Below are 23,063 nucleotides of genomic sequence, written 5' to 3'. Positions count from 1 at the left end.
TGTGAGGCTAAGCCACGTCTTGGGCAGTGGGGTCAGATGTGTGTTTATCTGTGTGTTGAGAATTCTGGAGGACCTTTACACCTGAGATTATTAGGTTTTGCTTTCTGTTATTGGACTGAAAATTTCCATTATGATGAAATCATAATAGCATAAGAATAAAATGACTAAAAATGCTGCGAGTGATCCCTTTGGCTTTATTTTACACGTTACAGTAGAGTTTTTAAAGTCTATTCTTTCCACCTTGACTGCTCATGAGAACCATTACTAAGAAGTATTACAGATGGAACTGGGAACTGGCATCTTAATTTCACTGTCATCTTTGGAAGCAAAGGAACCAATTAATATTAATAGGCACTGTGGATTTCAAGATAAGAGTGGTACACTAATTTGTGCACAGAAAATTCAGTAACATTATTTAGACAAAAGAAAAGCAAAACTATTATAACATATCTCATTCACTGTCTGCTTGGGAAAGATTTGCCAACAAGGCAAAAGCTTTCTGTGTCCAGGAACAACTTAAGCATCCCAGTTCAATAACATTAAACTAAGCTAACTTTTGTTTATGCTTATTTCCACAAAAAAAAAAAAAAAAAAAAAAAGTAGGCAAAGCATTTCACTAATGTCTGTGAGACTGAAGAGTGACAAAAAGTTAAGGCAACAAAAGAGGTTACAAGGTTTCCACCGCAGCACAGCTGGAGCCACTTCTGCCAGCCATAAGAAGATTGCTCTCTGCAAGGTATGTTAACTGTTCCAAGTACCTCTAATGCATTATTTCTTAAAATGCAGATATCTCCATTTAATTTATGTGCAAAAGGGCTTCAATATTTGTGTTGAAATGTACCACATAGATTAAACATTTATTGTTATTAGAATAATGAAGTCTCATAGCATCCCAGGAAAGTCAGCTGATACCACTAACTTCTAAGAAGCAGCTGTGAGATAGAAGAGACATATAGGTAACTTATCAACCCAAGTTATAAAGGCAGGCAGTAGCAAAAAGAAAAATAAAGCTTAACATTATGGATTCATGCAGTCAATTGCTTTAGTTTACTCCTTGATTATTTTTAATGAACAGTGTAATTCACATATGGTGGAGTTTCTAAAATTACATGTTAGGGAGATTCTGTTTCCTTGGAACTTTTAAACACTTTTTAACACTAAAAGCCAGATAAGAACAAACAAAACAATCATGACTACCACCACCAAGAACCAGCAACAACAACAAAACCAACAAACCAATGACTCTTAGCACTTCTGGAAGATCTATTGGCTGTGACAGGCATCTGATTCTTCTTCACCCTTATCAGCCCCGCATTTTCATAAATATTTATTACTTACTAAAACCTGGTTATGAACTGTGCTTTTTTTTTTTTTTTTCTTTTTTTTAAATGTTCATATGCTCCAGGCTATGTTTAATTCCAAAGATAATTCTAGAAAGCTCCTATGAGTTGTGACCTCTGTCACCAGAACTTTACACAGAACTATGAGTTAAGTAAGAAGATTCTTCAACAGGAAGAAACCAGCAGAGTAAGGCTAAGTAAACTCTTAGTCCTCTCTGACATAAGAAGATTGTATCACATTTCCTAAACTTGGATGTCACTTTGGGGAATGTTACACAGTGCAGGATTGAGCCAAAGAAACACCCTACTATGGATAAAGCTGAGATCAAATGCCAACAAGATGCAACCAATACACATGATGAATAAATGGCAACAACAGTGAATGTGAGAATTACCCAGCTAGCTTCCAGGCCTTATCATCATCAGTTGTGGTTCAGAAAACAAACAAACAAACAAACAAACAAACAAACAAACCATCATTCTAGCACAGAGTCATGACACACAAAATCATGAAAGCAGAGCCCAGTAGATAAATAGTAACATATTTACCACTGACTTTCAGTATGAAGAAAGGTTGAGGTAGCTGGACTTGACAGGGAAGGCTTGTGAGGCATTCTAACAGTAGCCTATGAGAAGAAGAGTGAAAAAATAGGAAGGGACCATATGTTGGCCCCTTGGTAATAGCAAATTACCAATAAGGCAAAACAAGGAGCTACAACACCAAGTGATGAATTCAAAAGTTCAGGCTGAATATTAGTGGGGAAAAAAAAAAAAAAAAAAAAACAACCAACCTTTATCAGCAAAACACCAAAAACACCATAACACTGTAACAGACTCCTAAAGAGGTAGTAGAATCTCTCTCTTGGGAGGCTTTCAAGACTCAATTACGCAGAGCCAAAGCAGTGTGATTTAGAGTTGGCAATAGCTCAGCTTTGGGCTAGTGATCAGATTAGAAGGCTCCAGAGTTTTCTCCCACATCTATATGATTTAAAATTGGGAAGATGATGTTACAACTGTAAAAATATTGATGTTTTCAGACTTTTAGCTTGCATGTGTTCAGTTGGAGATGACAGAATCTACTGAGAACTTATTTTTCAGTTACTTATGTTTTTCATGCATGTACACAAATGTAAACAATTCAGAGTTCTATAGACACACAATTGTTGCTACCATCCTTTCTATTTTAAGTGTATTTAAGTTTCACTTCTTTGAAATAAAATAATACAGACTTTTTTTTTTTTTCAGTGAGGAGTTAAATGATTATTTTGAAGTTCTTTCCCTAAATACAGATAAAGACATTTGTTCATATTCAGGTTATTCCTGCACATGTCTGGGTGTATTTGTATATTTGTTCCATGTAGGCACATTTTTCTCCTCAGAGATGCTTGGAGTTTTATAAGGAAATTTAGAAAAAAAGGAGTGGAGGACCAGAAGCAATTTTTTACTGGACTAATGCAGTTTTTGTGCGTGCAGAAACGAGAAAAATGAAAACAGATTCAGCTGGATTTCTATGAATACTCCTGCACCACAGTGTGTGGAAGGAGAAACACAACGGAACAGTAGCAAAGAGCCTTGATCCAGTATGACACACAAAAACACAAGCAATCTTCTTGATAACATGAAGTCTAGGAGGATTCATTCTTTGAATTACAGATAATTGCACCTGATCCAAGGGGGTTAGAAATGGCAGTCAAACTGACAAAGCAAATGATCATCAGATTGTAGAATGTTAAGCTCATTCTATGTTATAATAAGGGCAACCTTCAGAGAAATAAAAGAAAAACAGAATCCCTTTAAATAGCCATCATTTCAAATACAACTGACTGCAGTTTAAGTGCCACATACATTTCTAATGACAGCAAAACAAAACCCAACTCATGCACTTCCTTGTGAGCTTTACTAATAAAGCAGGAAAGAAAAAAGGCACACATTATTAATTTGTGACTGAAGTCCTGCACTGAGAGTAATTCAATCGAGATTTAGTAAGTGCATATGTGAAAGCAGATAACACTGGAACTCCAGAAACATTCCAGCTTGAAAGAGGTTGCCTGATAGAGAACAGTGTTCTAAAGTCTTTTCAAAGCTTGTTTGCTGGCAGAACAGCCTAAGGGAAGGGAGTGAGAGTGAGCTACAAGGAGAGAGCAGCAGAAGCAAGGGTAGACAAGAAAGAGCACCATACCTTTTCTGCTGGAGTAAGTATATTTCATCCAGATGTTTATCCCAGGACTTTTTGCCTTGCAACTTCTGGCTTAGTCCATTCCAGATCCGGAAATAGAAGGGTTTGCTATCACCAAATAAAGGTACCCCCATTGGACGTCCCTTTATCTTTCTTTCCTAGTTGTCTGAAAGTCAGTAATCCTCACTATGGGGGGGAAAAAAAAAAAAAAGGAAGAAGAAGAAAAAAGAAAAAGAAAAAAAAAATGCTAGGGAAGGCTTATTACAAAGCACCACTCCTCTGTCTCCTGATGTGTTACTTACAGAGGACACTGTCCTTCAGCTGCATCAGCTGATGAAAGTACATGTAAAAACACAAAATACAATCACTTCTCTCTAGGAGACCTCATACCTCAGCCCTCCTCAAGTACTTAGTTTCCAAAATAAGCCCAACCCAAAGGTGTGCCTGATTTAGAAATAGCTCACTAGTAGGGTACCCCTCACAAAGACCCTGTACAGCACTGAGGAAGTCAGTGCAGCACCGAATTCTGAGGCTTCTAGCATTTCTTTTCTAAGCCTGGAATTTAGAAGTAATACTCCTCCTCATGTATCTCTAAATTCCTCTGGGGAGCAACATACATCCAATATCGAAACAGACAGCTAAACGAGCCAGGAAAAACACCTTCTTCCCGAGTGAACATGTGGAAACGTGCCCTGTGCTCAGGTAAGGCAGTATGGAGGAGGACACACCTCCCACTCCAACTATCTGCAAATTCCACTAAAGACACAGTCATTATAGACTCCACCTTCTCTGCGTCAAACAAAGTCATGTCACTTTATGAGCTGGAAGACGAGTTTCTGTAAATTAGTATATGAAGTTTGGATATTTCATTTTCCTTTTAATTTTCTACAGTCTCTCATTGTTTTTCCACACTTATCAGAGAATGAACAGAATAATCTCCTCAAACCTATCAGTTTATTTAGAGGTTATTAAAGCTTAGCAAACCAGTATTTACATCCAAATGTGGGCAAACTCATTATGTATCTTGTTTATGGAAACAGAAGTCACCACAAAGAAGAAGAACAATGCTTCAAGGCAAACCTGAGGAATTGCATCCTAAAGTGTTAGATTCACTGAAGGATCCAATTTTTGGAGGAGGTGTTAGGTTAAACTGTCATAATGGGAAGAATGATTTTCTTGCTACATTGAGGGATAAAGGCAGCCAGGTGTTATGAGCAAAATATGGTTTTCTTGAACAGTATCAGTAATATACAGTAATATACCTCATATTCTTGAGGGTGGGAGCAGCTTCATTCAAAGTTGAGTAAGATATTTAGATCTTGAATATTGTTAGATCTTGAATATACAGTTAAGTGCTGTGATAGACAAACACAGTCTCTATTTCCCTGGGCAGCCAGTGCAATTCAAACAACTGCACGCCAATACCTAAGATGGACTCCCTAAATTGTCACACAGCAGGGGGAGGAAGGAGGGCTCGTTACAGCTCTCGTTCTTCAGACTGCTGTAAATCTGGCTCCTTTACCTATAAACATGAATACAAAATCTTAGCACTGCAAAATAATGTTTTTATAATTCATGTAGAATTAATTTGCAAAGGTAATAGAATGCATGTGATTTCTCACATACATTGCACCTGGTTTTAGCTCTTGGTACCCATTTCCACTGCTTCTGAGTCACACTGTTACCCTGTATCCTAGCTCTAATTCTCAAGGCCTTCCTTTGCCTCGCGACAGTATTCTAGTTCTACATTTCTCTGTAAGTGTTCCTTTTTCTGGTCTTTTACAATTGCAAATTGTTTATCCTGGATGTCAGTCATGCCCCTTCTTAGTGTCTTGACTTCTCTTAATTCTGACTTGGATTGTTTCTGACTAATAATTTCTGAATTTTGGAATGCCTCAATTTCATCTCCTCATGCACAGTTTTTCTCTTGTATCCATGGCCATGAGTAGCAAAGTAAGCATGAAAAAAAATGCAAAACACAATTCAATTAAATGTGTTAGACACAGCAGTGTCTAACAACAACAACAACGACAACAAAATAGGAACAAAATTGTGATAAAATAATGCTAAAACCATCATGTGGTTTTTGGGGATTAATATTACCGTATAACCATATGGCATGGTTAGCATGAGTTGCTCTTTCTAGAGCCACAGAAATAGTTTAGGTAAGCCAATACATGCAAATACTTTACCCACAACCAGGAAATTCACATTTTCAAATACTGCTATAATATAAGGAAACAAGACACTCCACTTTGACCAGTGGGGTTTGTCATCTTGCCACAAGGACTACCTTGCATTTCTTTTTTCTTATTCCTTTAAGGTCATCCTAGATTTTCGAAAACATAACACATACTGCACTTTGTAGCCAAATCTGAATGAACTGATTTTTGGTGACCGTAGATCTAAAGTTAGCCTTTTCTAGCAGCATGCCCAAAAAGACTACAGGAATAATTTCTACATAGTCTTTGGTTTTAGTTCTGTTCTGCCCACATTTTCTGTTCCCTCTTTGTTTCAAATATAAATCAAAGTGGCTATTATCTGACCTATTATAAAGTAATTTCAGCACTAATATAGAGATAGACATGATTTGCACAGTACACGGCATGGATTCCTTTCCTTCAGAATGACCCTGACACTCACATTCCATGTTTATGCAAAACTGCTGTTAACTTTCCTGGAAGTTTTGAGTACCAAAGGTATGTAGGATTTAATCCAATGTGCTTACCTGGTGACGAATCAGGACGTAAGCACGCATTCTTTTTTTTCTCTAATTCTCACTTATAGTTGCCTTAGAGAGGGAAAATTACAAGAGCAGGATGACATTTGGAAGTTACCACAAATAAATGTCTAATCCTAATCATTCACAAAATACATCTGACTGTGAATTCTGTTTAGCAAGTAACAGAGATTGTAAAAGACGTCGCAAAAGTAAGGAAAGCTGTTAAACTGAAGGGTTTAGCTGCACATTCTAAAGTCCCTCCTTTATTTCTTCTGAAAGATTTTAAAGGATTCTATTAGACACATAAAAAAAGAATGTAATGGATAGTATCAGGAAAACTTACACAAAAAAATGACTAAGAGAAAGGAAAATAACTCAACTTATTTATTGTTTATGATGACCTGAAATTCTCTTTCTCATTAGTCTTCCACATTTGCTCCCCAAATCCATGTTAAGCATCTGGCAAATATGACTACAGCACCATACAGACATTGAGAAGCTAAGTTGACTAGTCTAGGCAGGCCATATTTTCTGTATCACTGATAAGCAGTGTCCCAGACTATCCTGCACTAAGACTTGGAAGTTTTGCTGTCTCAGAGTCAGCTTCAGAGTCACAAGCTGCCAGGCTGTGTTACAAGCTCTTATTTTTCTACTGCATCTATCTCCCTCTTGTTTCATATATTCTTTCTGAATTATATATATGCTCTAACCTTAAGAATTAAATGACATATTCCATTCTTTCGCTTCAATTCACAAACATCTTTCATCTTACCGCTCACAAAATTTGTTCCTAAAAAAAAAAATCCCACTTTAGAAATTACAAAAGAAATGTTATCATTTCAACATTGATGAAAACAAAGTGCATGGATTTGGATAACAGGGTTTAGGCTACCATCTTAAGACCAACAGTGGAAGTGCAGCCAACAGCTGTACTTCAATCTTTCAATAATGCCTCTGTACAACACTGATTGTACTGTGTTATTTTTCTGAAGTAGCAGCATTTAAGAAAAGCTCCAAATGTGAGTTGTGAGAGAAAAGAATGAGAGAAGTATGAATACAGAAAAAAAGTAGTGAAAAAGAACAGTTTCTGTGTATGCACAGAACACAGAGCCAAGAACTCATGAGGCCGGAAATAAATAGTAATGCAACTTTTCCACGTGTACAATAGATAATACTGCATCTGAAAATGCTGTACTGACAACAAGCCAGCAACTGCTTTGTGTATTGCAGATACATTAAGAAACACTGATGGATTGTGATATTTCCAGTTATTCAAGTTATAGCATCTTACTAGAGTAGCAAAGCAAAACAAAGTTGTAGATGACTGTATGCAAATGAATGTTATTATGTTTAATATCATACAATTGAATGGTGATATATATCCATGTAAGACAAAGCTAAGTAATAGAGGAAAATAACTAAATATTCCAGGAGTACTATCTCCACTATTCTTGAGAAATTCTTGTCTTCACAAGATTTCAATTTCTATATAAGTATGAATTACATTGCTACCAGTAAATCACAGATGACTGAGAAATAGAAATGAATTAACAATGCATTATAAACTATACCAGAGCAGAAATGTCGTTTAGGGATTTACTACACATCACACAAGCAGCAGTGATGTATAACTCTGAGAATATGTCTCCTGGACACTGTAATAGAAGACAACAAAAAATGTTTACAGATACAATAGCAGTAAGAAGAGGGTTAAAGAGAATCTCCAGCAGGTAGAGTGAAGAATGTAACCACTGAGGATTAGGGAAAAGGCTGAGATTCTCAATGCTTTCTTTACATCTGTCTTTAATAGTCAGTCCAGATATCATCAGGGAACTCTACCCCCCGACCTGGAAGTGTGGGATGGGGAGTGGAACAAACTCCCTGCAATTCAGATGAAGACAATTAGAGACCTAGTACTGCACCTAGACTGTCACAGGTCCAGGAGGCCAGGTGGGGTCCATCTGACAGTGCTGAGGGATCTGGCAGAGGTGATTGCCAAGCCACTTTCCAACATCTATCAGCACTCTTGATCAACCAGAGAGGTCCCAGAGGTTTGCCAGTGTAACTCCCATCTACAAAAGGGTCATGAGGAGGATCTGAGGAACTACAGGCCTGTCAGTCTGGCCTCAGTGCTAAGGAAGGCTACATCATCTGGAACAGATCATCTGGAGTGAGATCACAAGGCATGTGCAGGACAGCCAGGGGATCAGGCCCAGACAGCATGAGTTCATGAAAGACAGATCCTGATTGACCAACCTAATCTCCTTTTATAATCAGCCAATCAGCCTGATGGATGAGGGATAGGCTGTTGGCATAGTCTGCCTAGATTTCAGCAAGGTTTTTGATGCTGTCTCCCACAGTATTCTCCTAGGGAAGCTGGCAGCCCATGGCTTGGACAGTTATACTCTTTGCTGGGTAAAGGACTGGCTGGAGGTCTGGGCCCAGAGAGCACGGGTCAATAGACTTAAATCCAGCTGGCAGCCAGTCACAAGTGTTATTCCCCAGAGGTCAGTATTGGGATCTGTCCTGCTAACATCTTTATTGATGACCTAGACAAGGGGATTTACTGTGCCTTCATTAAGTTTGCAGATGATCAAACTGGGGAGAAGAATTGATCTGCCTGAGAGTAGGAAGGCCCTCCAAAGGGACCTGGATTGATGGGTTGAGGCCAGTGGGATGAAATTCAAGAAGACCAAGTGTCCTGCATTATGATCACAATAAACCCATGCAAGATACAGGCTTGGGGCAGAGTCGCTGGCAAGCTGTGCAGAGTTTTCCTTGGGGTCTTGGGGTGTTGGTAGATGCTCAGCTGAACATGAGCCAGCAGTGTGCCCAGGTAGGCAAGAAGGCCAGTAGCATCCTTTCTTGTATAAGAAATAGCCAGCAGAAGAAGGGAGGTGATCATTCCCCTGTACTTAGCTCTGGTTACAGTCCCTGCTGCTCCATAAGACTACCTTCTTGAGAAGTCCTATACAAACTTCTGCACTTACTAATATTCAAATTATAGTATGGCAGATTATCCCAATGAATTCCTGACACCTTCTGAAAGCTTGGGCAGTAGCAAGAGATCAGAGGAAGAGGATGGATGTGGCTTCAAATTCTGCAAAATTAACTTGGTCAACCAAGTTGCTGGAAGTAGTAATAAAGTAGATGTAATGTGAACAGATTGCATTCATCAACAGAAAATAAATAATCACTGAAAAATAATAGTCATCTTATAGAATCTGAAGGGCTACATATAGAATTTCTCTTGTAGAGAAATGGTAAAGTAGTCAGTGGTTTATTGCAGTAATAATTCAAAGGTCTTTGATTGAGTATACCAGAGCTTGAACACCAAGCAGACGGACTGGAAAAAAGGTTCCCTCAGAAAAATAGCAGAGTGTTGCCTTCTACAGCAGAGAATCTAGAAATGTTCCTCTCTGGTATGTTATGCTGGAGAAAGATATTTCTTGAATAAGTTACCCAGAGACAGTTCTTGTCTGTTAATCAGCTATGTTAGCTAACCAAGAGGGTCAGGTTACTGTGGTAGTGTGTGGGCAATCCTGTTCTTTCTGTTCAGATTTGCTATAGCAACACTTAAGAAGGATGCTTGAAGGCTACAGTACATTTTTTTCCTGAACTTCGGGAAAAAGGACTATTATACACTTCACAGAAAAGTTTATGGTAGAAAATTAAGGATGCTGTACATAAAGCAGAATTGATTCAGGGAGATGGCAATGAACTAAATTTGAAATTATGTTTTGACAGCAATGAGAAAGGAAGTGACAAACTTCCAGTAAAATGGAACTTGTAGATTTCTATTTAACACATTTATTAAAGTATCTACTAAAACTAAGATAATATACTTGTCAACTTTGTTACTAGCCACAGGTTATCTTCCCCTTAGTTTCTACTGAAAAGTTGCTGGTTGCTATTTTTATTCATTTGCATTTTTGTTTTTCTACCGATTCTCTCATTTTCACCCTATTTAATAATGAAGAGTTTACCCTATTAGGAAAATAGGGTACAACTACATGCTAACAGTAAGAATTTTCACAGGATGCTTAACTGTTTCATTACTCTCTCTTCCCTGGGGAACGGACAATATAAGAGAAAGCTGTTCCCTGACATAGACCTTCGGTGATTGAAAACTGAGTACAGAACAAAAGTTCTAAGAAATTAAAACTTCAGATGCTTGGACATATACCAGGCACTGCCCTGAACTAATGTGATGAACTGGTTTTTCCACCAGGAGTTGAATTTTTCTACTGTGCAGAGTGTCCTGAAGCGTTATGTACCATGTCTTGCTAGTGACCACAAACCAGGCTTCTAAGAGGAAAGAAGATCCATTCAGTTGTGTAACTCAGAATAGGACAGATTTTCAAAAAACTGTTAGAGCTATTGTTCTATTTTTGTAAGGGTTTCTGAGAATATTGTTTAAAGTAAAAAGTTTCCTTTTCCTTTGCAAGGAATTCATGACATTTTCCAGGTTCACATGAGGCATGTGTGAAACCTCTTGTTTACAATGGTTATGAACCTAACATTTAATATGTTTAAATCTTCCTTAAACTACCTCTTAACAAAGGATTTATTTCTTTCATTGTTTAAATGATCCAATATGACAATATGATATATTTTTTCTTGGGAGAGCAACAGATATATCACTCCTGCTGCTGAGAGTACTAATAATATGACACAAAGACTGCAAGCTAATGAAGCAGCATACAGTTGATATAAGAAAATAACGTTAGGAGATGACTCAGTAGGAGATTCATCTCTGCCTGTTCAGTCCACCTGTGCCAGTACAGAGATGTGGACACTGTACATTGACTATCACTAAATACAAGCTCAAGACTCAATGTAATGTTCAACAGCTGAGTAACAAACTTAAACACATTTTATTTTAGATATTACCTTCAGTCCTAATGATTGTGAACTGCATATCCATGAAACATAACAAGAGTTGACATAGGGGTAGCATTTAAACTTTGACATGGTTCCAATGGACGTATGTCCGCGTGGGTTTGAACCCCACTCCTGATACCAGCAGAGCTGTGCAGCAGAAGTATGCTGGGCCAAATCAGCCCATAAACCATTGACACTATCCTATATGTGTTAAAAATGAGAGATCAGCTACCTTCTACTAGACTGATGAAAGTTCATTCACGTTGTTAAAGGTTTTCATACCTATGTATACAAAGTACAAAGGGTAACTTCAGTAACTTCACAGATGACACCACATTATGTGGAGTGATTGAAATAGTGAGGAACAGGGCTGCCATTCATAGAGTCCTCAATATGATGAAGTTACAGGCCAACAGAATACAGAGTTCAAGAAAGAGATGCCCAAGCCTATTTCTGAGATGGCAAAAAACCCTAGAGGGTACAGGAAAGATCACCTGATGAGCATCTCTCAACTCCACTGCATTAAAACAGTGTTATAGAAAGGGTTGAACCAGACTCTTCTCAGAAGAACAAAAGACAAGAATAAAAAAATTAAACGCTGAAATGAGGGTGGTTCAGTAGTAGAATATGTTGACAAAGGGAGGCTGTAAAATCTTTATTGTTTGAGCTTTTCAAAACTCAGTTGAACAACACTGAGCAAACTGACTGAATGTTTATATTAATACTGCTTTGAGAGAGAGTGCAGCCTTTCTAAAAGCTATGAATATACTGAAGTGCTTTAAAGGACTAAAACATTAACTCTTTAAATATTATCTTTAACAAGTTAACATGTGAACTTCTTGTATCTGATCGTTATTTGTTTACTGATGTTAATATATGCTACGCCTGCAAAGTCATTCTTCAAGCATTAATCAAAGCAGCTTTTGGAGGTGAATAACCATCCAAAAATATGACCCACTTGTCCTCCAGATTTTTTTTGTGTGTGAACCAACTCTATTTGTATTAGTATTTTCAACACATAAAGCCTGAACAGTACTTACAAATAATTCTGTTTGTGATGTAGTAATGAGTTAGATCTAAATAAAAAATAAATTGGACTTAGAAGTAGCTAAAGCTAAAGTTAAAGCTAAAGATCTTATTTCTACTAAAAAATAATTTTAGAAGACAGACCTTAGAAAAAAAGAAAAAAAGAAAAAAAAATCCATTTGTAGCATTTATTTTTAATTACTTTATGCAATGATATGTATCAGGTTAGGTGCATTGGGCACTGAATTTTGCTAAAATAAACTGGCAAGGTTTTAATTTGCAAAATGAAGAATTTGTCTTCCAAAGCACCTGGAAAACTGTTGTTCCCAAGAGGTATCCAACTTCAGTTCTTCTACAAAATAATTTTAGTCTAGACCTATTTGAAATACACACACAGTAATGGTTAAACTGCATTGTAATCACAACAATATCTCTTTGTACAAGCTAAAAGAATTATTGCACAGAATCCAGTGGAAACTGATGCTACTACAACGAACAAAGTTAATTCATGTACAAAAGCTGTTCCAAAAGTAATGCCTCCTATTTTATTATGTTGTCCCACAATATCAGAGGTGGATATTGGTAGTACGGCAGTAGAGGCTGAGCTTTCTCAATAAGATTCCATTACATTTTGTTGTGCTGTTGAAAAATAACCTTTTTTAGCTGAGAGTTTGCTTTATCAGTGCTCTTTGTATCTGTTATCATTTCCATTTATATAAATTGGAGGCTTTACTTCTAGAGCAACCTGTGTATTTCACCACTACAGGCTGAAGTGTAAACCTGTAAGCCTACTTCATCCAAGATCCTTCTAGCTTTCACTGGAGTCTTGTATGACCCATTCTGTTTCTTAATCCGATATCTCTTGAAATATGTATGATTTCTATTATCATTGAGAAGAAGCAGTTTATCATCTGTTCCTCACGATTTAGTCAAGTTGTTGGGAATTCAAAGCCATAATTCTCCTGAAAATAAAATATTTTCTTCACAGTCCTGGGAAGACACGTCTGGGGGTATCCATTCAAACTTTCCACTTTCAGCAGGACCTTCACAAATTCTGGATCACATCAGCTGAAGCTCTTGGGTGCTTGATTTCCCATTAACACAGCAAGGTAGCAAGTATTAGGGGCACAAGATTGCCCATCTTCCAGTTTTAAGTCTGTAAGATAAGAGGTCATGTCTTTAGAACCACTAAAAGAACACTGCATCTGAGTGACCTTCATCCAAACCCTGGGGAAAAGACTACAAAGTATTTTCCCACATGAACATCTCTTTTGCACCCACGGCATTTTTCCATAATTTGCTCTTAGGAGTCATGGAGTTTACTGAAAAAGAAAGGCTAAGTGAACACACCTATTTCATTTGGTCCCTCCCATATATAGGAATGCCAGGGAAAGTTGTTAAGTTTTAAGGCTATCTCTGCCTCTTAAATCTCTTCTGAAGACAGAGATAAACACTGAATCATAATCCATTCTCATCTTATGTCATAGAAAAACTTTATTTGAAAACTAATTATTTCTATTATGGACCAGATAATTTGTTTGGTGTTTTGGTGTCAGAAGTGTAATGTCATCTCTCGTTCTTTTTTTCTTTAGTCTTTCTGGTGCTTTTAATTTTTTCCAATTTGGAGATTTCTTTTTTCAACAGTTTGAAACATTTTCATTTCCATCACCACGTAATGAAACTCTGATGCCTGCTTCTTTGTCAGAAGTAGTGTAAAGAGAACTTGGAGGATGGGGAATTATGCATACATAGTCAGTAAGTTAATGCTTATAAAACCTGTGGGCATTATTTTGCCATGTCATTCCCACCATTCACAAAACTACTGTTTTGCAGATCCACATTTCATAGACACATCTATTTCCATTGTCATCCATTATTGGACAAAATTGTGTTGTAAAGTGTATGTTATGTTCAAGGAGAAGCTTAAAATTGACATTTTCTTATTATTTTTATAAAAATTGAAGCAATGATTCTGACAATATAAACTTTATCATTATTTTTATTTAGCATTACCTGTGTGAGATGTATAGAGAAACGATAATCTGATGATAAATTTTAAGACAATTTAAAGCTAAATAATTTAAATGGGTAGACATTGTCCCACAATTATCTACACCAAGGGAGAGATATGTACTGTAAACTTACCCAAAGGAAAAAATGGCTTTGCAAACAGGAGTAACTTACAATATGGCTAAGGAAAAAAAATTTTTTTTTACAACTTTTAAGAATAGGTCTCATTACAAGCAAGCATATATAATTTCCACCAATTTTAGAAACAATTTTTATCTTTTGCATCAGTTCTGTAGTATTGCTTGAATTCTCCGTAATGTCACTTTTTTTCTGTGAAACTATATAAAATATTTTTATATTAGTAACATACGACTGTATTGCAGAGAAACAGCTAATTTTCCAAGCCATGGAGAGAAAGCTCTAAGAATATATCTTCCAACTATGTCATTAACATGAGAAGAAGCTCAGAGGTCACATAAATTACTAAAAATAAGGCATTTGAACTTCCCCACCTTTTGGTTAATCTCAACAAAAACACTTGTGAATCTGCTATCTTTGGAATGAGGAATTGAAAAAAAAGAACTTTCAAAACAACTTCTGCTATTTCTTTCCCAGAGCTAGCCTAGAAGAAACACACCAAGAAACCAAATATACAGCTGGTAACAAGTGCTACAGTAGTGGGCATGGTTCACATTCCAAAATACACAGATCAGATTACAGATTGGACATGAGATTGGACATATAAATTATAAATTCTGCCCATAGTTACAATTCTGAGGAAGTGTGAGATAGTACTAGCAAGTATTTCTGCCACAACTAGACTTTCAGAACACTTTTTCTTGTCTGATAAACAAGAAAATATAGTTTGCTGGTAGTAGAAATGTATGGATGGCTATTTTGGAAAAAGTATCTGAAAAAAATAGAAGTCCTCAGCCTTAAAGAAGAGTAGATAGGTGAATATGAAGCATATCTATATAAGATGTAGTTAGTGCAAAGCATCTGAGGTGATGTCTTTGCAGTTGCAACAATTGTTGGTCCATTTCATCCCACCATGCAGTTCTCTCAGTCAAAATGCTTCACAGTTGGACACAAATACTTGTCTCTCCATCTCCAGATAACTCCAGACAAGTAGTTCAAATCATTTTGCAAGCAATAAAATTGAAACATTATATTTGAGGTTGACAAGTTGTCGTTGTTTTTTCAACAAAGTGAAAGCAAAAATAACCAAAAAATATAAAAAACGGATCAATCTAGAGTACTGTATTGTCTAACTTCTGACTACCTGCATCAAACATGCTACAGACTACCTGTAATGCTCCTAATTAACTCACTTCACACTATTAACTCACTACACACATATACTACTTAAAGAAAATCTTGGCTTCAAATGAAGATATTGCTATTTTGCAACAACTTTTCAAAATCAGAACAGTTGTATCTAAAGGGACTACGCAGTTCCTTAAATCTGGCTCTTCCATTACAGCAAGTCAGTACTGCAAACACAGGCTTCACAAATACCCATGGCAGCAACTGCAAGAAGAATGAACTGACTGAAAGAGGAATGGTATATATCTCACAGCGAAATCAAAGTCACTGAGGTTAATATGGTGTTCTGTGGCTATTTACAAATGTGACCAAAATAATAATAACGAAATAAGATTGATTTTCTTAGTAATCTTTCTGAACTGTTTAAGCAATGATTTGTTTGTTTAGTAATTTGAACACCAAATATTCTTCCTTACAAGTAAGACTGATTGATACATAGTGCAGGGTAGAGTTCATGCAGCTTCAGGGGCAGTTTATAAGTAACGCTTCTAATAGCAGTGAATCTTACACTCTCTTTCAAACTGCTAAATTGCCTTGGCTCCCTGTTTTGTCATTGTGCTACACTCATTTACCCAAACCCAAATTACAGCCAGGAAGATTACATCAGTGATTTGTGTACCTTATCAAATGTACCTTATCAAATGAACAGTTGCAACATGTGGTCAACTCAGGAGCAGGTTCAAGAAAAAAACAGATTCTAGTATAATTGGTCATTCATAAAGAAAGCACGTCAGAAGAATGTCACTGATGTTTCACGTGGGGAGAAAGGAATGCAAGGCCCTGACAATGCACCTAATGCTTTTGCATTCCAATGGTGGCTATAACATTCCTCTTTAGGAAATTTCTGTAAAGACATGGAGAGTTGCCTCACATTCTTATATGCATCCATCATCCATTTGGAGACCTCATGCCATTACCATAATGAAGCATATTAACTTATTTATTAAATAATAATTACTAGTTTATTATTTAATTAAATAATTTGTATCTTTTCCTGCACAGGTTTCCAATCACTTCACCAATTAAGAAAAGCATAATTTGCTGATGCTTAAGCAAAAACAGAGAGATGGAGGGATATATGCAGATTCTAAGGAAAATGAACATGACTTGCACTATACTATCACTAAAATGCTTTCTGCAACAAGGCCTTCAAAACCCACATTGCATACTGGACTGAATTTTACGAGCTTTTGAATAAACTACTTTCTAGATTTCATTACTAAAAACTGAACACTAAAAAACATTAAGTTATCCTGTTCAAAGAGTAGAAGGCAAACCTTACTGTGTTTCCATATTGTCTTTCTTGTGACCTTTTACATATATATATTTTTAAAGAACGTACTAAGAATTGTGTCTGAACTAATAAGAAACTGAAAGTTTTTGTTTTGTCTTGTGTTTAGATTTGGCCAGGGTATTCTGAAGTAATTTAGAGAAAAAAAAAAAAAAAAATAGGTAATTTAGAGAAAAAAACAAACTCAAGTAGATCATAGTGATGAAGATTCTAACATATGCCAATAGCACAAGGAGGTGGTTGACGATTGTCAGAAAGATACTTGGATAAGCGAATGTGCATCTTGAGATGCCAGAGAGAAAAGTGCTTCAATAGTTTAAGATGTTGTGTGGGAGACTCTCCACAGGCTGTATTACCTACTCTGTTGCTGAAAAAGACACCAGTTTCTTCATCTATGTAAGAGAATGGACCTGCAAGTGGAGCAATCTGCTTCAGGAGATTCTAGACTGGGATTTCCACTTTGATCTTATTTCTCAATCTCTTTTTCTTTTTTTTTTTTTTTTTTCAAAAAAACTAGAACTGTTGTACATCTCTCTGAAATATAGATATTTAAAAAATTGTTAAGTCTGAATTAGTCTATAAAGTAATGTATCCTGCACTGATAGTTGTTTGAACTGATTGGGAAAGATTGCTCCCTGGAAGTGACATGTTGTCTTCAATTGCTAATGAGGGAGACTAGGTTTAGTACCAGTTTGAACAACTAATAATTAAGCATCTAAATTTTGCTAAGACAGCTTAGGGCCCTATAGACTAACATTTGCCTTAAGTATGTAAAATCCAAAGTCCAATTGTTTGGCAACCTTTTAAACAAATCTCTAATTTCTCAAATTAATTAACATCTAACTATTAAATGATAGATTCTAATGTAATCTCTGAGCTATTTTACTTAGGCACAAATTATAAATGTTGTATAAATGTCTCCTGCCAACATTAAAGGCAGAACCAACTCTGAAGTCATGTGGACAGTCTTATTTTCTTTTCCAAAATTCACTGGAGGTAGCTTGTATATGATTCCACTGTTGTTATTATGAATAGCAATCAAGACAAGTGCAGTTTAAAACAGAAATGGAACAAGCAGAGAATAAGAGAGTGGCATTTATAGTCATACAATCACAAGAACATAAGGTTGGAAGGGGCATCTGGGGATTATCAAGTCCAAATCCCTGCTAAATCAAGTTCCCTACAGTAGGTTGCATAGGAAAGCACTGAAGTGAGTTTTGAATAACACCACAGAAGGAGACTTCTCAACCTCTCTGGGCAGATTGTTCCAACATTGTGGCACACTCAGTAAAAAGCATGTTCAGATGGAACTTCCTGTCTTGAAGTTTTAGCCCATTGCCTCTTGTCCTGTCACAGCACACCACTTAAATGAACCTAGTTCCATCCATTTGACTGCTGCCGTTTAGATATTTTTAAGTGTTGATAAGAACCCCTCTCAGCATTCTCTTCTCCAGGCTAAACAGTTCCAGATCTCTCAGCCATCCCAGCCATAAGAGTGATTCTTCGGGTCCCTAATCATCTCTGTAGCTCTCAAGCTGAACTGTAGTTCCCTGTCTTTCTTGAACTGAGGAGCCCAGAACTCAACACAGTTCTTCAGATTTGACCTCACCATGGCAGAGTAGAGGGAGAGGATCACCTCCCATATCTACTAGCCATACTCTTTTTAATGTACCCCAAAGCACCATTGGCCTTCTTGGCCACAAGGATGTACTGCTGGCTCATGGTCAACTTGTTGTCCACCAGGAACCCTTCTGCTCAGAGCTCTTTTCCAGCAGATAAACCCCTAACCTCTAGTGACGTATGCAGTTATTCCACACTGGCTGCAGGGCTCTATGCTTGCCCTTGTTGAACCACATCTGGTTCCTTTCTGCCCAACTCTCCAGCCTGTTCAGATCTTGCTGACTGGCAGTACAGCCTTCTGATGTGTCAGTCACTACTCCCAGATTGGTATCAGCAAACTTGCTGAGAGTGGACTCAATCCCTTCATCCAGGTCACTGAAGATGCGACAGAGCACTGACCCCTGAAGAACACTGGTTTAGCTACTGGCCTTCAACCAGACTCTGTGCCACTGATGACAATCCCCTGAGCTCTGCCAATCAACCAGTTCTCATTCCACATCACTGTCCACTTATCTATCCCACACATCCTAAGCTTACAAACAAGTTGGTTACAGGAAACAGTGCCAGAAGCCTTGTTGAAGTCAAGGTACACACCATCCACTGCTCTCCCCTTATCTACCCAGACAGCGTTGACATCATTGAAGGCTACAAGATTGGTCAAGCATGATTCCCCCTTATTGAAGACATGCTGACTGCTCCTAATTACCTTCTTTTCTTGCCCTTCATGAAGACTGGAGTGACATCAGCTTTCATCCAGTCTTCACACACCTCTCTCATCTTTTCAGAGATGCTAAAGAGTAGTTTGACAATCAGCTCCCTCAGCACTCAGGGTGCATCTCATCAGGGCCCATAGGTGATGCTAAACACATACAAGTTTATGGGTCCAGACTACATGCATCCCAGAGTTCTGAAGGAACTACCTGTTGCGGTTGCCAAACTGCTCCCTTGGAAAAGTTGTCACTGTCAGGCAAAGTTTCTGGTGATTGGATAAAGTGAAACATTCCCATTTTCAAAAAAGGGAGAAATGAAAACTAGAAAGAAAGAGGAACTACAGTCTGGTGAGCCTCACCTCTGTGCCTGGTAAGATTATATAACAGAACATTCTGGAAGAGATGTTAAGGCACATACAAGGTGAGGAAATGTTCTGAGACAGCCAGTATAGCCCCACCAAGGGCAGATTATGCCTGACTAAGATGATGGAGTGACGACTTCAATGGACAGAGAAAGGACAACTGACATCATTCTGCATGGACTCCTACACATGGACCATGAGAAAATAATGAGGTTCAACAACGTCGAGTGCCAGGTATTGCACTTGGGTTAGGGAAATCCCAGATATGTCTACAGACTGGGAGAATAAGTCCTTAGAGTTGCCCTGTTGAGAAGGACTTGAAGGGTTCTGGTGGAAGAAAAGCTGGACATGAGACAGCAGCGTGCACTCACAGCCCACAATGCCAGCAGTATCTCAGGCTGCATTGAAAGAGGGGTGGCGAGCAGGGTGAGGGAGATGACTGTCCTCCTCTACTTTGTCCTTGTCCTTCTGGAGTACTGCATCCAGGCCAGAGACCCCCCAAGTACGAGAAGGATGCTGAGCTATTGGAGCAAGTCCAGAGGAGGACCATGAAGATTGTCAGAGGGCTGCAGCATCTCATATGAAAAGTGTTGAGGTAGTTGGCCTTGTTTAGCCTGGAGAAGAGAAGGCTCCAGGGAGACTTCGCTGTGGCTTTCCAGTACTTGAAAGAAGGCTGTAGGCAGGAAGCAGAGCAACTTTTTACGTGATCTAACAGTGATAGGAAAAGGGAGAATGGCTTTGAATTAAAAGAGGGGAGATTTAGGTTAGATGTTAGGAAAAAAAACCTCTACTCAGAGAGTGGTGAAGCACTGCAACAGGCTGCCCAGAGAAGCTGTGGGTGCCCCATTCCTGGAGGTGTTAAAGGCCAAGTCAGATGGAGCCATGGGCAGTCTGATCTACTGATCTGCAACTCTGCCAGTGACAGGGGGGTTGTAGAGCAGTGATCCTCCCAATCTAAGGCTATGATTCTATGACTTGTGTGCATTTATTTTGCCTAGACAGTTTCTATCAAGATCCTCCTCAACTAAGGGCAAGTCTTCCTTTCCTCAGTCTCTCTTTGTTACCTCCATGGTCTAATATTTCTGAGGGCCAGACTTATCAGTAAAGACTGAAGCTAAGGGAATTTTCAGTATCTCTGCCTTCTCAGCATTCCGCTACCAGGGCATTCCCCTCATTAGGCAACAGACCCACATTTTACTAGTCTTCCTTTTGCTGCTGATGTAATTTAAAAGGTCTATGCCTCTTCACAGGCTGACTCTAACCTTCACATTCCCAACCATCTCTTCCTTGTTTGTAAGAAGAACGTCCAGGAGCACAACTTTCATCATCAGTTCCTCCATCACCTGCATCAGAAAGTTATCTTCAATAAATTGCAAGAACCTTCTGAATCATGTCCATGCTTCAGTGGAAATCTAATCTGCACGGTTTTTTTAATTAATGATCATACACTGTCACCATCAATCAGCTCAGAACCTTTCCATTTCTTATTACTGTGTCATAGTAAGATAAATGAAACTTCTGAAATAATAATGCTATGTTTGTCTCTTACAGAGGATGATACCACCTGATTGCTGATATCTGCTGTTAGAAAAAGCAAGGACTCTTCCTTTTTCAGGATCCAATATTAGTAGTGAAAAAGTGCCATGTTTGAAAACCCCAGCCAGGTTTCTGCTCCTTATCTTCCCTATGTACTGATGCCATTAAAATTGAGAATTCTGCACAAGAAAGCAAAAAGATTGTGTTCTTCACTGTATAGTGCATGTTGAGTCATGAAAAAAGCATATTTCATCAGACTACTTGCAATTCTTATAATAAGATTGACTGAAAAAATACAAAGAAGTTGTCTGTCAGAGGGGAATCAGTTGCTCAGAATTTGCAGTGCAGTTGTTGACTCTCCACAATAGCAGATTATTAGCCAGAACGCAGAACTGCTGGCAGTGACTTCATCACATTCTACACCTGTCTCCTCACACAACTGTTTGTGGTCTGATATTCATTCATTTCAAACCCAGAACTTCCAACCTCCATCATTCTAGTCTTCCAGCTGCCTAGCCATTAGAACCATGAACCATAGAACCATGACACCATTCCCACCATATGGTTCTCAAAACAATCTACCACCTCCTCTCTCTCCTGTCCTGCATCCCTCTACTTACTTCTGGCTTCTTCATGCAGTCCTACTTGTACCATTCGCCCTTACTCTATTACTTGGCTCTTGTACTTCTGGATACTCTCAAGGGCATCTGCTTTCAGTCATGTTCCTGGAGTCCCTCACAACAATCTAAAGTGTCCCCATGTTCTCCATCTCTATCAGTTTTCTGATCATGGCATCAAGATTAGCCAGTGGGTGTGCCTTTAACTGCCTGGCACTATTCTGTCCTCTGAGGAATATGGCCTGAGGGTAGGATACAGAAATTCACTGATAATGATCTTTCAGTCCATTTCCTTTCTTCCCTTCACTGGCTCCTTCTTGCCTCAAGGCCTTTACTGCTCAGTTTTGGGAATTACTTTACAGCCTCCTCCACTTCTCTATTACAAATCCAATGGGTTTTTTACCTCACATAGGGGAGTCATCTGATGCAGACAGCGATAACCTTCCTGGTGCTGCTAATGGTCCTGTGCTTCACTGGACTGGAGAGCTGCTTTACTAGATTTAATGCACCAGCTCTTTCAGTCTGGTGAGAGAGAAAGCATACATTAACTAGTTTGTCTGATCCCTGTCCCCAAGACCAATCTGAAGGCAGTGGCCAGTGAGCTGTACTAGATTACATATTTTGACTGTCTTTGCACATCACATCAATGCATGTTGCAGTTAGTTACATGAGGAAAATATGAAATATTGAGTTAAATTCTCTAGAATTATTGCAGACTCTGGTTTATCTATTTGCTTCAGCTTCATCACCTCCCTCATAGGTTGTTCATACTACATCCCTCTGGATCCACTCTATGGACAAGGCAATCCATAGTCTCTGTTCTTTTGCACCCATTCTGCCTCTACTTCAAAAGAACTCAAGGAAAGTCCTTTGGACTACACAAAGAGTGCATTCCATTAGCTACAGAAACGCACCTTTACCTCTTGGTCTCATTAGAAAAGCACAACTCTAAGCAAAAATCAGTTGTTTAGTGCAGTCACTGTGACAACAAGCATGAAACGACCATGATGATTCTAGAAATGGCCAAGACCAGGAGAAAAAATTTGATCATAAGCTAATTCTCCTCCATGGCAGGAAATCATGTTAATGCAACAGCATGCAGGCCATGAAACCCAAGCAGAAAAAAAAAATTGGTTCAAAATATCTCAAATTTAGATATAATATCCAACAACTTAAAATTGCCATTTTCTGTTCCTTCCCAACTTCCAGAGGAGTTTCTTTAACCAGAAGAGGTTCAGAGGAGTCTGATGACTTCTCCTGCCTCATTCCATAAATACTACTATCTGTTTCTTATTTATAACTTTATTTTTCTCTTAGATATATTTACCTTTAAAGATAATATATTGATCTTCTTAACTGTTGTTATTATTGACATAATTATTTGAGCTAGAGGGTTTTTTTGTTATTGGTTGAATTAATCTACTGAAGATAGATTTGTATAAA

The 23,063-nt window shown here is 38.1% G+C and overlaps 1 protein-coding gene across 1 annotated transcript in view; it reads right to left on the bottom strand.

Moving 5' to 3' along the window:
• The window catches only part of TRPV6 (transient receptor potential cation channel subfamily V member 6), a 30,942-nt gene extending 9,285 nt beyond the window's left edge, over window positions 1-21,657 (bottom strand). The window contains exons 1-2 of the mRNA XM_042809615.1: window positions 21,624-21,657; window positions 20,730-20,827 (exon numbers count right to left, since the gene is read on the bottom strand). Coding sequence (XP_042665549.1) covers window positions 20,730-20,827; window positions 21,624-21,657 — 132 coding nt within the window. The remainder of the gene's footprint in view (window positions 1-20,729; window positions 20,828-21,623) is intronic.
• Between the last annotated feature and the right edge of the window lie 1,406 nt (window positions 21,658-23,063).

The sequence above is a fragment of the Centrocercus urophasianus genome, unplaced genomic scaffold (genome assembly GCF_019232065.1).
Source record: "Centrocercus urophasianus isolate 14NV4802_14NV808 unplaced genomic scaffold, USGS_Curo_1.0 seq_12, whole genome shotgun sequence".
In the NCBI taxonomy this organism is placed as follows: Eukaryota; Metazoa; Chordata; class Aves; order Galliformes; family Phasianidae; genus Centrocercus; species Centrocercus urophasianus.
Note: the sequence above shows the minus strand (reverse complement) of the source record. Positions and strands in the feature narration are given on the sequence as shown.